The sequence below is a fragment of the Scyliorhinus canicula genome, chromosome 14 (assembly GCF_902713615.1).
Source record: "Scyliorhinus canicula chromosome 14, sScyCan1.1, whole genome shotgun sequence".
NCBI lineage: Eukaryota > Metazoa > Chordata > Chondrichthyes > Carcharhiniformes > Scyliorhinidae > Scyliorhinus > Scyliorhinus canicula.
The window spans coordinates 84,174,130-84,187,285 of NC_052159.1; the positions used below are offsets into that span (position 1 = coordinate 84,174,130).

A 13,156-nucleotide genomic window follows, 5' to 3' on the forward strand; every position below is an offset into this window, starting at 1 on the left:
ATAACATTCCACATATCTCGCTAACCATTAAACAACAAAGAAATATCACGGCCCCATACTGGAACCAATGCAAAGCTATACCAGCTCATTTTTCACAAAACCAAACAAACACACAGTATCATTCGTTAAAGGTTCCTCAGCAGGAACAGAGGATAAGCCTGAAAATGCGTGATCATGTCCAGAACTTTGTTGTAGAAATGATCTGTCCATCAATGTGTGACTTGTTCCCCGCATCAGTGCCATTCTCCATCCAAGAGCCGCAGCCCTCTCCCACGGTCCAATCTCACCGGAACCTAATTCTGCCATCCACTATTCCACAGGCGCTCAAGGTGCAGTTAAACATTCCTGACTTCCAGAGTGTTTAACCCGTGGTGACATGCCAGTTACATGCAACACTCACCACACCAGCAACAAAAGCATCAGCTAGCTACAAAAGCATTTTTCAATGGTGTTAGCAGGAGACCCATTGGCAACAATGTTGCGTATCAGGTCCCACAGCATCTTCTTGCTTCAAACCATAGAACATAGACATAGAACAGTACAGCACAGAACAGGCCCTTCGGCCCTCAATGTTGTGCCGAGCCATGATCACCCTACTCAAACCCACATATCCACCCTATACCCGTAACCCAACAACCCCCCCCCCCCTTAACCGTACATTTTTATTAGGACACTACGGGCAATTTAGCATGGCCAATCCACCTAACCCGCACATCTTTGGACTGTGGGAGGAAACCGGAGCACCCGGAGGAAACCCACGCACACAGGGGGAGGATGTGCAGACTCCACACAGACAGTGACCCAAGCCGGGAATCGAACCTGGGACCCTGGAGCTGTGAAGCATTTATGCTAACCACCATGCTACCCTGCTGCCCCGCGAACCGAAATGGCTTCTGGACTCGTACATCCCCCTGAGTCCTGTGTTCCAGGACACTGGAGTTTCAGAAAAAATTGTCTTCTTTCCGGCTACAAAAAAAAGGAAAGAAACAGCCACAGCCAACTCCAGGCATTGCAGCCACCAGCAGGAGCAAGCAGCAAACACAATCTGCCGTTGCAAAGTGCTCTCACAGCTACAAGGCCAATTCCTCATTAGCAATAGCCTTAAACGATGAAGTTAGAGGCTGCTCACAGTCGAAGGGAGTTAAAGTGACCTTCAGCATAAAACCAAGAGTAGGGCTCTGTTCTGGAAGTGTTTGTTAGGACATACAGCAGCAGCTGTATTGCCCCTGCTACAAATGGAAATGGTTACTGACTTCCTCCATTCCTCTCAGCAGCCATTATGCCAGCTTCACTTTTTTTTTAAAAAGGACTACTAAATGACGTTCCCTTGATTTCTCGCTGGGTGGCCAGTTAGTTCCCAGAAGGCGGTCTTCAATCGTGCTAATGACATGGAAATTAATGCAAATGAGGGTTAATGATTTGCCGTCATATTTGGACATGATCCGGATCTCGCCATTGGGAGCAGGCCACTTAGACAGCAAACTGATTTGCACCTGCCTCGCATTTTGATTTTGGCCTTTCCTGCTATTTAAGTGGTGTGCCCAGATTGACAGTGGGCACAACGCAGTAGTTAAATTGTGCCCTATATCTGCCCTATGATTGTTGTTGATTTTCTTATTATTGGGGCCTAGGGAAGGTTTTTCATTCATTTTTTTCCTATTATTTCTTTCCTTTTTCTTCATCTTCCTTCAACTTCTATGTTCTTCGTTTTTCTTTCTATTCCAAATTTAAATTTATTAAACAATTGCTGTATTGTTTTCAGAAATTTAGAGCACCAATTATTATTTTTCAATTAAAGGGAAATTTAGAGTGGCCAATCCACCTACTCTGCACATCTTTTTGGGTTGTGGGGGTGAGACCCACGCAGACATGATGAGAATGTGCAAACTCTTCGTGGTCAGTGACCCAGGGCTGGGATCGGACCTGGGTCCTCAGCACCGCAAGGCAGCAGTGCTAACCACTGCATCACCATGCCGCCCTGCTGTATTGTAATCTACTTTCTGTACTGCTATTCATTTTGATTGCTGTTAAAATGTAAAATAGAAATAAGAAAAAAAATCAGAATACTTACAAATACAAGAGAACACAATGTCAGCCATTTAATATGTAGCTACTTCCTTTGGTCACAAAAATATTACCAAAACATTTCTTTGGGGGATGAACAAATGCTTTTAGAAAATTGGTATTAGCTTTCTTCCTATAACTGTCAATTTGATGTGTAAATGGTCATAATAATAAACAACTTAATTCACTACCGTCAAATATGTTGAGAGTAGAGCTAACCATCAAGAATATAGAAATAGAAACAGTTAAAAGCAAATTACTGCAGATTCTGGAACAAGAACAGAAAATACTGGACAATCGCAGCAGGTCTGACAGCATCTGTGGAGAGAGAATGAGCTAACGTATTGAGTCTGGATGACTCTTTGCCAAAACTGGAGAGAACTGAAAATAGGGTCAGATTTATACTGTTGTGGGGGAGGGTGGGATAGCAGGCCAGCGATAGGTGGAGATTGACAAAGGTATCGTGGACTGAAAGACAAAAGGAATGGAAATGGGGGCGATTAAGGCTAAGAAGGGTGCTGATGGTGGCACATAGAGATTATAATGTGCGAATGGCAAACAAAAGGTGAACAGTGTGTCAAAGGGCAACTGGGAACAGAGAACAGATGGCCCAAGTTTGGGAGGGGGAGGGCAATGGAAAAGCAGAGCTACAGAAGAAATTAAGACAAATTTATAGAAATAAAAATGGGGTGAAGGTGGAGAAAGATCACAGTCTGAAGTTGTTGAACTCAATGTTTAAGTCCCGAAGGAACAAGCCTAATTGGAATGCAAGAGAAAATGCTGGAAAATCTTAGCAAGTCTGGCAGCATCTGTAGGGAGAGAAAAGAGCTAACGTTTCGAGTCCGATGACTCTTTGTCGAAGCGGACTCGAAATGTTAGCTCTTTTCTCTCCCTACAGATGCTGCTAGACTTCCTGGGATTTTCCAGCATTTTCTCTTTCGTTTCAGATTCCAGCATCCGCAGTAATTTGCTTTTATCCAGAGCCTAATTGGAAGATGAGGTGCTGTTCCATATTTGCACTGGGCTTCACTGGAACATTGCAGCAGGCCAAGGACAGACGCGAGTTAAAATGGCAAGCAACAGGAAGGTGTGCGTCCTGCTTGCGGACGGACCAGAGGTGTTTTGCAAAGCGGTCACCCAATCTGTGTTTAGTCTCTCCAATGTAGAGTAGACCGCATGGGGAGCAGCAAATGCAAAAGACCAGATTGAAGGAGGTGCAGGTGAAGCACTGCCTTACTTGAAAACAGTGTATAGACCCGGGGATGGTGAGCAGGGAGGAGATAAAGGGGCAGGTGTTACACCTTCTGCGATTACATTTGAAGGTGCCTTTGGAAGAGGATTGGGGGGTGATGGAGGAATGGTCCAGGGTATCCTGGAGGGAACGGTCCCTGCAAAATGCTGACAGGGGGAGTGAGGGGAGGATGTGTTTGGTGGTGGCATCATGCTGGAGTTGGCATAACAGTAACAGGTAACCATGGAAACAGGTCAAAATGCATAATGTTGAAATGGGGAGAACTTCAATGAATGTTTGAACTTTTAAATCAAGTACCAAGTGAACACAATGAGCCAAGTAAACAAAAGCTGCCTCACACATCTGGAGAAGGGTTACTCAGTCAGGGTCCTTAAAAAGCAAGGCCTTATAGGCATATTTCAACCACTTCAAACTTAGTTGAGATCATCTCGAGTCCTGTTCTATGAAAAGCTCAATACCTCTTGAACAGATACCCAAGCCAAATTATAAAATTAGCCAATTATCCTGTTAACACATATGTAAGTGTCTCAGTTGTTTAAACATGTTATAGCAGCCTAGTTTCACTTTGCTTCTAGTATCTAATAAATACAACAATTCAGGCCTAATAGTGAGTATAGAATAAAATCTGACTGTACCAGGCTAAATGCTACACAGGCTTCAGTTGAAACGTTACTGATTTGGGTTGTTTGCTTATAGTGAGTTTCACTGCATCACTGTCTGCCCGGGGGGGGGGGGGGGGCTTGTGACGTCAGGCATTTTACCTGGCCCCCACTGGAAAGAAAACACCTGCTGTGCAACCATAAAATTCAGGCCCAACAAGTTCATAGATACAGAAGGTCGGGGAAATTCAAAGCAGTGCCAAAATGCATGTTAGTTTTCAAACAGGTGGGTTCCCAGGTGAATTTTCTCTCTCTCACACCCTTCTCCATGGATGAAAGCAAATGCTATTTGTTGTGCAGAATGAAAAAAAGGGAAATACATGTAGTGTATATTGTTTTTCATTCAAATATTAGATGCCAATTTCAGCAAATGAATTTCATTAGTATACACAAACAAAAATCTTCGACAAGTTTGTGGCACTACATAGAATGCAGACAATATTCTTACCCCCGGAATCAATAATACTATTGGCTGTGGAAGTTGTTTTAGTCCCAAATACAGACTCAAAGTCAACGTTAAGGCTGGTTGATGATGGTGCCTGAGTAGCTGGTGAGGGACTGAACCCTAAAAATATAAGCAAGCAGAGTTATTAGAGTAGATTAATCAATATCAGAAAAAAAACTTCATAACTCAAGTGAATTATTCTTGTTCTGAAACCAACAACAATCCAAATTTAACATTTTTAATTGATTATTTTCACTTTGTTACCTTGTTTCTGCCAATCAACGTAATTGCAGGAAGCATCGTTTAAAGTGCAATATTTAATAAGAAACAGTTCATTCACATTTACTGTAGAAAGAGTTCCTCAAAATAAAATCTTTGAAATGCTTTCTTCAATTCAAAATCCCAGTCATTCTCCGTCTCACTCACATTCTCCGTAACACTCATCTTAGTTTGCAACTTGTGGCCCCTACTTTTGCCCCACACATCTCGCCATAAACCACTATTCCTGACTTTGCCAAATTAGCCCCCTTTAAGATCAGCTTCCAGCATCTCCCCTCATTCCGTTCCAGAATACGGTGATGTGAGGTTCTTATAACTATTGCACACTGTGGGCAAGGAATTTCTGTTCTTGCCATAATTTTCACAGTGTGCAGCAATGGGAATTAATTTAATATCAGTAGAAAAAAAACTTTTGGCCATGAATGCAGAGACCCCACTCAAAATCGGAATGCTTGGTATAATTGTACTTTATTATTATGGGGGCCGGTTTAGCGCAGTTGGCTGGAGAGTTGGTTCGTGATGCAGAGTTAGGCTCACAGCGTGGGTTCAGTTCCCATACCATCTGAGGTTATTCATGAAGTCCCTGCTTTCTCAACCTTGACCACGGTGTGGTGATCCTCAGGTTAAATCACCACCGGTCAGCCCTTCCCCTCAAAGGGAAAGCAGCCTGGGACTATGTGGCAACTTCATTTATTATAACCACCACCAGTAAAAAGAATCTATGCCAGAATAAAGTTACAATTACAATGCAAAGCTAATAGTAACACTAGTATGAAATCAATTGGTGCAGCAAGAAAATCGAGTAGCAGTATCTCCAGGTTTAAATGATGTGGAGATGCCGGCGTTGGACTGGGGTGAGCACAGTAAGAAGTCTTACAACACCAGGTTAAAGTCCAACAGGTTTGTTTCAAACACGAGCTTTCGGAGCACGGCTCCTTCTTCACCTGAAGAAGGAGCCGTGCTCCGAAAGCTCGTGTTTGAAACAAACCTGTTGGACTTTAACCTGGTGTTGTAAGACTTCTTACTGTCCAGGTTTAAAAGCATTGTTAGAATCAGGAGACCTTATAATGCTGTTACTAATCTTTCTTCATGTCACAGATTCTCATTTCCGTCAGCAAACTAGATTTTTTGTATTGGCACAGTGCCAATCTAAATAAGGCAGCTGACCTGATTAGAATGTGTAAGTTACTATCACATTAAGTAGTTGAAGGGAATAGTATGAATGTCTTTAAGGGGAACTTAAATAACCAGCTGACAGAAAAAGGAATAGAAGAATATGCAGATAAAGCTGGATGAAGTATGCTGGAGGCAGGCTTTTGTGAAGTATAAGTATGGGCACAGACCAGTTGATCCAAAGAGTCTTTTTCTGGGCTGTGTAGATTCTATGTAATGTAATATTTTGTTAATAAAAGAAAATCTCATTGGAACACATGATATTAAGTGATTTTAAATCCATGAAGTCAGAAAGATTAATCACTTTGTATGCTTACAAGTCAAAAGACCTCAAATATCAATGCAAAAAGAAAGTTAATTTTTACCAATCGGTTGATTTCCAAAATAGAAACTCTTCAAATTAGTAGCACTGTCACCACCATCAAATAACTGGTCTGACATGCAAATGAAAACACACTCAGTAACACAGCACACAAACAATAACTACTTGATCTACCAGCATAATCAGCACAAGAAACAATGTAAAACCTACCTGCAAATAGACCAGCTACAGCAGGGGGCTCAGTTCTAAACTGGGAAGCATTAGAATAGGCTGGAGGACCACAGAAGGAATCTGACAGATAAAATGTGTAAAGAAAAAAAGTACAGAAAGATAAGCAGATGTTACGGAGCAGAGGATTGAAGATTAAGCACAAGAACAGCACAGAAAATAAAACCTATTTGTTAGATGCATGTCGCAAACAAACTAAAATGTACAGTAGAACAGTGCTTCTCAAAGTGTGGTACGTGTACCGGTACGCGAGCCGTCGTCTGCCGGTACGTGGAGTACTCCCAGAAAAGAAACACTTTCACACTTGATACAGCGCAAAGGTGAGTGCTGAGCTGGGGCGGGGGCGGGTTCCAAGGTTCCGTCCTCGTGCTGAGCGGGGGGGGGGGGGTTGCGTCCTCGGGTCGTGCTGGGGAGGGGTTGTTGCGTCCTCGGGCCGTACTGAGCGGGAGTCCAAGCTCCGTCCTGGGGGGGTCTAAGGTTCCGGCACCGGTCCCTGGCACATTGGAAAAAAAAACTGCCGGTACGCCACAGATAGTTTGAGAAGCACTGCAGTAGAAGACAATTCTCAATTTTTTACAATGACTTACTAACCTAAAACTACAATTCCACCACTGCTTCAGACATAAATATATTGAAAATTAATTCCTAAGTCAGCAAAACCAGTATTCGTACTGGATATGTCAAGACTACTTGCTAAACATTTCAGAAACTTATTTCAACTAACCATATTGGCATTATTTCACATGTCAGGTCTCAGATTTTTTCAAATGCCGATACTCCTCTCTACCAGTCAAAACTCAACAGTATATACAAAACATGATAACAAAGTAAAAGCAAAATATTGCAAATGATGGAGATCTGAAGTTAGAACACTAAGTGCTGGAAAAACTCAGGTCAGGCAGCACATGTTGAGAGAAACTGATGTTTGCGGTGGCGCAAAAGAGAAGTGATCAGGGATGAGTTAGAGAGCAAAGAGATAAAATGACAAGGATATCATGGGACACATGGAATCGGAGTGGTCATGACAGTATTAAAACACAAAGCTTGATCAGAGTATGAGTTAATAGCAGAATAAAGGTACTCACTGCCTGAAAGCAACATTCGAGAACAAGATACAGACTCAATGTTTCCCAACCTGTCACGGTGGGCACCAGTGAAACATTCGGCTGAAATTAACCCCATTGTAAAACCTGCCTCCCATTCAACCCACCACTGGGGGCAAGAAGAGAGAGAGAGGCGGCGAGCGAGCGGGGGACAAGAGAGCGAACGAGCGAGCGGGGGACAAGAGAGCAAACGAGCGAGCGGGGGACAAGAGAGCAAACGAGCGAGCGGGGGACAAGAGAGCAAACGAGCGAGCGGGGGACAAGAGAGCAAACGAGCGAGCGGGGGACAAGAGAGCAAACGAGCGAGCGGGGACAAGAGAGCAAACGAGCGAGCGGGGGACAAGAGAGCAAACGAGCGAGCGGGGGACAAGAGAGCAAACGAGCGAGCGGGGGACAAGAGAGCAAACGAGCGAGCGGGGGACAAGAGAGCAAACGAGCGAGCGGGGGACAAGAGAGCAAACGAGCGAGCGGGGGACAAGAGAGCAAACGAGCGAGCGGGGGACAAGAGAGCAAACGAGCGAGCGGGGGACAAGAGAGCAAACGAGCGAGCGGGGGACAAGAGAGCAAACGAGCGAGCGGGGGACAAGAGAGCAAACGAGCGAGCGGGGGACAAGAGAGCAAACGAGCGAGCGGGGGACAAGAGAGCAAACGAGCGAGCGGGGGACAAGAGAGAGAACGAGCGAGCGGGGGACAAGAGAGAGAACGAGCGAGCGGGGGACAAGAGAGAGAACGAGCGAGCGGGGACAAGAGAGAGAACGAGCGAGCGGGGGACAAGAGAGAGAACGAGCGAGCGGGGGACAAGAGAGAGAACGAGCGAGCGGGGGCAAGAGAACACGAAAGAGCGAGCGGGGGCAAGAGAGCGAAAGAGCGAGCGGGGGCAAGAGAACGAAAGAGCGAGCGGGGCAAGAGAACGAAAGAGCGAGCGGGGGATAAGAGAGAGAACGAGCGAGCGGGGGACAAGAGAGAGAACGAGCGAGCGGGGGACAAGAGAGAGAACGAGCGAGCGGGGGACAAGAGAGAACGAGCGAGCGGGGGCAAGAGAACACGAAAGAGCGAGCGGGGGCAAGAGAGCGAAAGAGCAAGCGGGGGCAAGAGAGCGAAAGAGCAAGCGGGGGCAAGAGAACGAAAGAGCGAGCGGGGGCAAGAGAACGAAAGAGCGAGCGGGGGCAAGAGAACGAAAGAGCGAGCGGGGGCAAGAGAACGAAAGAGCGAGCGGGGGCAAGAGAACGAAAGAGCGAGCGGGGGCAAGAGAACGAAAGAGCGAGCGGGGGCAAGAGAACGAAAGAGCGAGCGGGGGCAAGAGAACGAAAGAGCGAGCGGGGGCAAGAGAACGAAAGAGCGAGCGGGGGCAAGAGAACGAAAGAGCGAGCGGGGGCAAGAGAACGAAAGAGCGAGCGGGGGCAAGAGAACGAAAGAGCGAGCGGGGGCAAGAGAACGAAAGAGCGAGCGGGGGCAAGAGAACGAAAGAGCGAGCGGGGGCAAGAGAACGAAAGAGCGAGCGGGGGCAAGAGAACGAAAGAGCGAGCGGGGGGCAAGAGAACAAAAGAGCGAGCGGGGGCAAGAGAACAAAAGAGCGAGCGGGGGCAAGAGAACAAAAGAGCGAGCGGGGGCAAGAGAACAAAAGAGCGAGCGGGGGCAAGAGAACAAAAGAGCGAGCGGGGGCAAGAGAACAAAAGAGCGAGCGGGGGCAAGAGAACAAAAGAGCGAGCGGGGGCAAGAGAACGAAAGAGCGAGCGGGGGCAAGAGAACGAAAGAGCGAGCGGGGGCAAGAGAACGAAAGAGCGAGCGGGGGCAAGAGAACAAAAGAGCGAGCGGGGGCAAGAGAACAAAAGAGCGAGCGGGGGCAAGAGAACGAAAGAGCGAGCGGGGGCAAGAGAACGAAAGAGCGAGCGGGGGCAAGAGAACGAAAGAGCGAGCGGGGGCAAGAGAACGAAAGAGCGAGCGGGGGCAAGAGAACGAAAGAGCGAGCGGGGGCAAGAGAACGAAGAGCGAGCGGGGGCAAGAGAACGAAAGAGCGAGCGGGGGCAAGAGAACGAAAGAGCGAGCGGGGGCAAGAGAACGAAAGAGCGAGCGGGGGCAAGAGAACGAAAGAGCGAGCGGGGGCAAGAGAACGAAAGAGCGAGCGGGGGCAAGAGAACGAAAGAGCGAGCGGGGGCAAGAGAACGAAAGAGCGAGCGGGGGCAAGAGAACGAAAGAGCGAGCGGGGCAAGAGAACGAAAGAGCGAGCGGGGGCAAGAGAACGAAAGAGCGAGCGGGGGCAAGAGAACGAAAGAGCGAGCGGGGGCAAGAGAACGAAAGAGCGAGCGGGGGCAAGAGAACGAAAGAGCGAGCGGGGACGAGGGAGATAATGAGCGAGCGGGGGCGAGAGAATGAAAGAGCGACGAGCGGGGGTGAGAAAGGGAGAGAGCGAGAGAGGGCGAACGAGCAGCAGAGGGGTTGAGGGCGAGCCGGCGGGCGAGGGTGAGCCCGCAGGTGAATGGGAGTCGAGGCCAAAGGGGGAGAGGGCGAGATGTCGAGCACGAGAGGGTGCGAGTACATGAGAGCGCGAGCTAGAGAGAGAGTGAACGTGAGAGGGCGCGAGAGGGAACACGCGCGAGAGATCAAAATTCAGGCACCTGTTTGTTGGCAAAACAGTGGCCAATTTTCAGATGGCAAGATTTCACCATGTCCGGTTCACTGTTTTTCTTTTCTGGTTGAGGGAAGAATGTTGGCTAGAACTACATGAAGTTCTCTGTTCCTATTGGTGATCACTTTCATATCAATAACTTTTACACGAAAATATCTCCAAGGTGCAGCAGAAATAAGTGTACATAGAACATAGAACAGTACAGCACAGAACAGGCCCTTCGGCCCTCGATGTTGTGCCGAGCAATGATCACCCTACTTAAACTCACGTAACCCGTATAGCCGTAACCCAACAATCCCCCCATTAACCTTACACTACGGACAATTTAGCATAGCCAATCCACCTAACCCGCACATCTTTGGGCTGTGGGAGGAAACCGGAGCACCCGGAGGAAACCCACGCACACACGGGGAGGACGTTCAGACTCCACACAGACAGTGACCCAGCCGGGAATCGAACCTGGGACCCTGGAGCTGTGAAGCATTGATGCTAACCACCATGCTACCGTGAGGCCCCAAATGAGGAATGAGGAATAAAATCAAGCTGTGAAGTAAAATAAGTGATCAAATGTGGGTTAGAGTACGGTGGAACAGGTTTTATTTTTAAAGAGAGGTTTTTTTGTATAGGTACTCCAAAATCACGAAAACAGCTAAAGATACAGAGTGTTAGAAGGACAAAACTATAGACTGATTGAGAACAATGGAGCATTCAGATGCTATATATGGCTGGAAAAAAATATAACTGTAAATGTAGAGCAAAGTCATGGGAGAATTTATAAAACAGGTTAATGGATTTAAATGAAACACTGGATAAGCTTCAAAAACATAGAATATACAGTGCAGAAGGAGGCCATTCGGCCCATCGAGTCTGCACCAACCCACTTAAGCCCTCACTTCCACCCTATCCCCGTAACCCAATAACTCCTCCTAATCTTTTGGTTACTAAGGGCAATGGTTCATGGCCAATCCACCTAATCTACACGTCTTTGGACTGTGGGAGGAAACCGGATCACCCGGAGAAAACCCACACAGACAAGGGGAGAACGTTCAGACTCCGCACAGACAGTGACCCAGGGGGGAATCGAACCTGGGACCCTGGCCTGTGAAGTCACAGTGCTATCCACTTGTGCTACCGTGATGCTCCCAGTGAAGCCTTTGATTCAGGAGCAGCACGGTGGTGCAGTGGTTAGCACTGCTGCCTCACAGCACCGAGAACCCAGGTTTGATCCCGGGTCACTGTCCGTGTGGCGTTTGCACATTCTCCTAGCGTCTGGGTGGGTCACACCCCCACAACCCAAAGATGTACAGGGTAGGTGGATTGGCTATGCTAAATTGTCCCTTTATTGGAAAAAAATAATTGGGTACTAAATTTTTTTTGTTTAAAAAGCTTTGATTCATTCAGGATTGGATGCTGCACACATCTGTGGGGAGGCAGTGGTGTTGTGACATTGTCGGACTAGAAATCTAGAAACCCAGAGCAAAATCTGTGGATCCAGATTCAAATCCAACCACAGCAGATGGTGTAATTGGAATTCAATAAAAATATCTGTTGGTTATCGTAAAAGAAAAAAACCATCTGAGTCACTAATGCCCTTTAGTGGAGGAGGTCCGTCATCCTTGCCTGGTCTGGCCGAGATGTGACTCCAGATCCACAGCAATGTAGTTGACTCCGAAACGTCCTCTTAAATGGGCAATATGTACTGACCCAGCCAGTGATGCCCACATCCCTTGAATCTTTTTCGACATACTCCAAAAACCACAAAAACAGTTGGAAGGTCGAGAGGGGTCGAGCTGGACAATTTCAGCGTACATGTGAAAGTCAACCCAATGTCTGCAGTTGTCATCACCAACGGGTAATTTGCAGATATGGAAAAGATGGGTACCAATAATAATATGCTGATGGGACTCTAGATGTAATAGGAGGCAGAGGAAAAACTATTGCTAAGGATGAACTATTTTGCATCCATATCAGTAGGAGCGGTAGTCCTCTGAAAGCACTTGACAAAAAGGGTGGTTATCAAAAGACTGACAGACGTAACAGATAAATAAGAGGCACTTGCAATGAAGCAAGAAGTTGTTGACGTAATTCGAACGAACGAGGTAAGAGGGTAGTAAATACAAAATTCCTTGAAAATGAGCTGTGTCGATAGGGCTATTCAAAAGGCCAGAAATACCTGAGGTTTTCAAAATAAGGACATAGAGTATCGCAGAAAGATGCTGTGATAAATTTCTAATTGGCAGTGATTAGATCGTAAGATGAAAAGAAATAGGAGCAAGAGTAGGCCAGTCAGTGTAGGTACTCAATATAATCACGGCTCCTCCAATTGTGGACATCTTCCTGCCTGCTCTCCATAACCCTAGACTCTCTTGTTAATTAAAAATCTATTTAACTCAACCTTGAATAAATTCAATGACGGGGCCTCCACTGCTCTCTTAGGAAGTGAATTCCAAAGTCTAATGACCCTCAAAAAAACATCCGTACACAATACTCCAGGTATGGTCTCACCAAGGCCCTATAGCAGTTGTAGCAGCACTTCCCTACTTTTATACTCCAGCATCTTGCAATAAAGGCTGATATTTGCTTCCTAATTCTTACAAGTTACAGCACTTTAGATGCAGATCCAGGTACCTTTTAAATGAGTCGAGTGTTACAGCCTCAACCACCAACTTGGGCAATGAATTCCACATGCCCACAAGCCTCTGGGTGAAAAGTTTTTCCTCATGTACCCTCTCATCCTTCTACCTATCACCTTAAATCTATAACCCCAGGTAACTAATCCTTCCGCTAAGGGAATCAAGTCTTTCTTGTCTATCCTATTTAGGCCCCTCAACCAAGTTGAGTTTCATAGTTTTGTGTACAAAGACACCCAGATTCCTCTGTCCCCCAACATTCTAGAGTTTCTCTCAATTTAAATATCATGCTTTGCTATTTTTCCTGCCAAAGTGGACAAATTCACATTTTCCCAGTCACGTATCCTTGCAGACTCTTTGGGCTAGCTTTTTGCC

At 46.5% G+C, this 13,156-nt stretch overlaps 1 protein-coding gene across 21 annotated transcripts in view; it reads right to left on the bottom strand.

The window, feature by feature from the left end:
- The window catches only part of picalma (phosphatidylinositol binding clathrin assembly protein a), a 161,830-nt gene that overhangs the window by 33,407 nt on the left and 115,267 nt on the right, over positions 1 to 13,156 (bottom strand). For 17 of the 21 annotated variants that reach the window (XM_038818475.1, XM_038818477.1, XM_038818483.1 and 14 more), the window contains 2 exons: positions 6,405 to 6,485; positions 4,424 to 4,540 (listed from right to left, as the gene is read on the bottom strand). In XM_038818475.1, coding sequence (XP_038674403.1) covers positions 4,424 to 4,540; positions 6,405 to 6,485 — 198 coding nt within the window. The remainder of the gene's footprint in view (positions 1 to 4,423; positions 4,541 to 6,404; positions 6,486 to 13,156) is intronic. The other 4 variants (XM_038818492.1, XM_038818488.1, XM_038818489.1 and 1 more) reach the window with 1 other exon arrangement.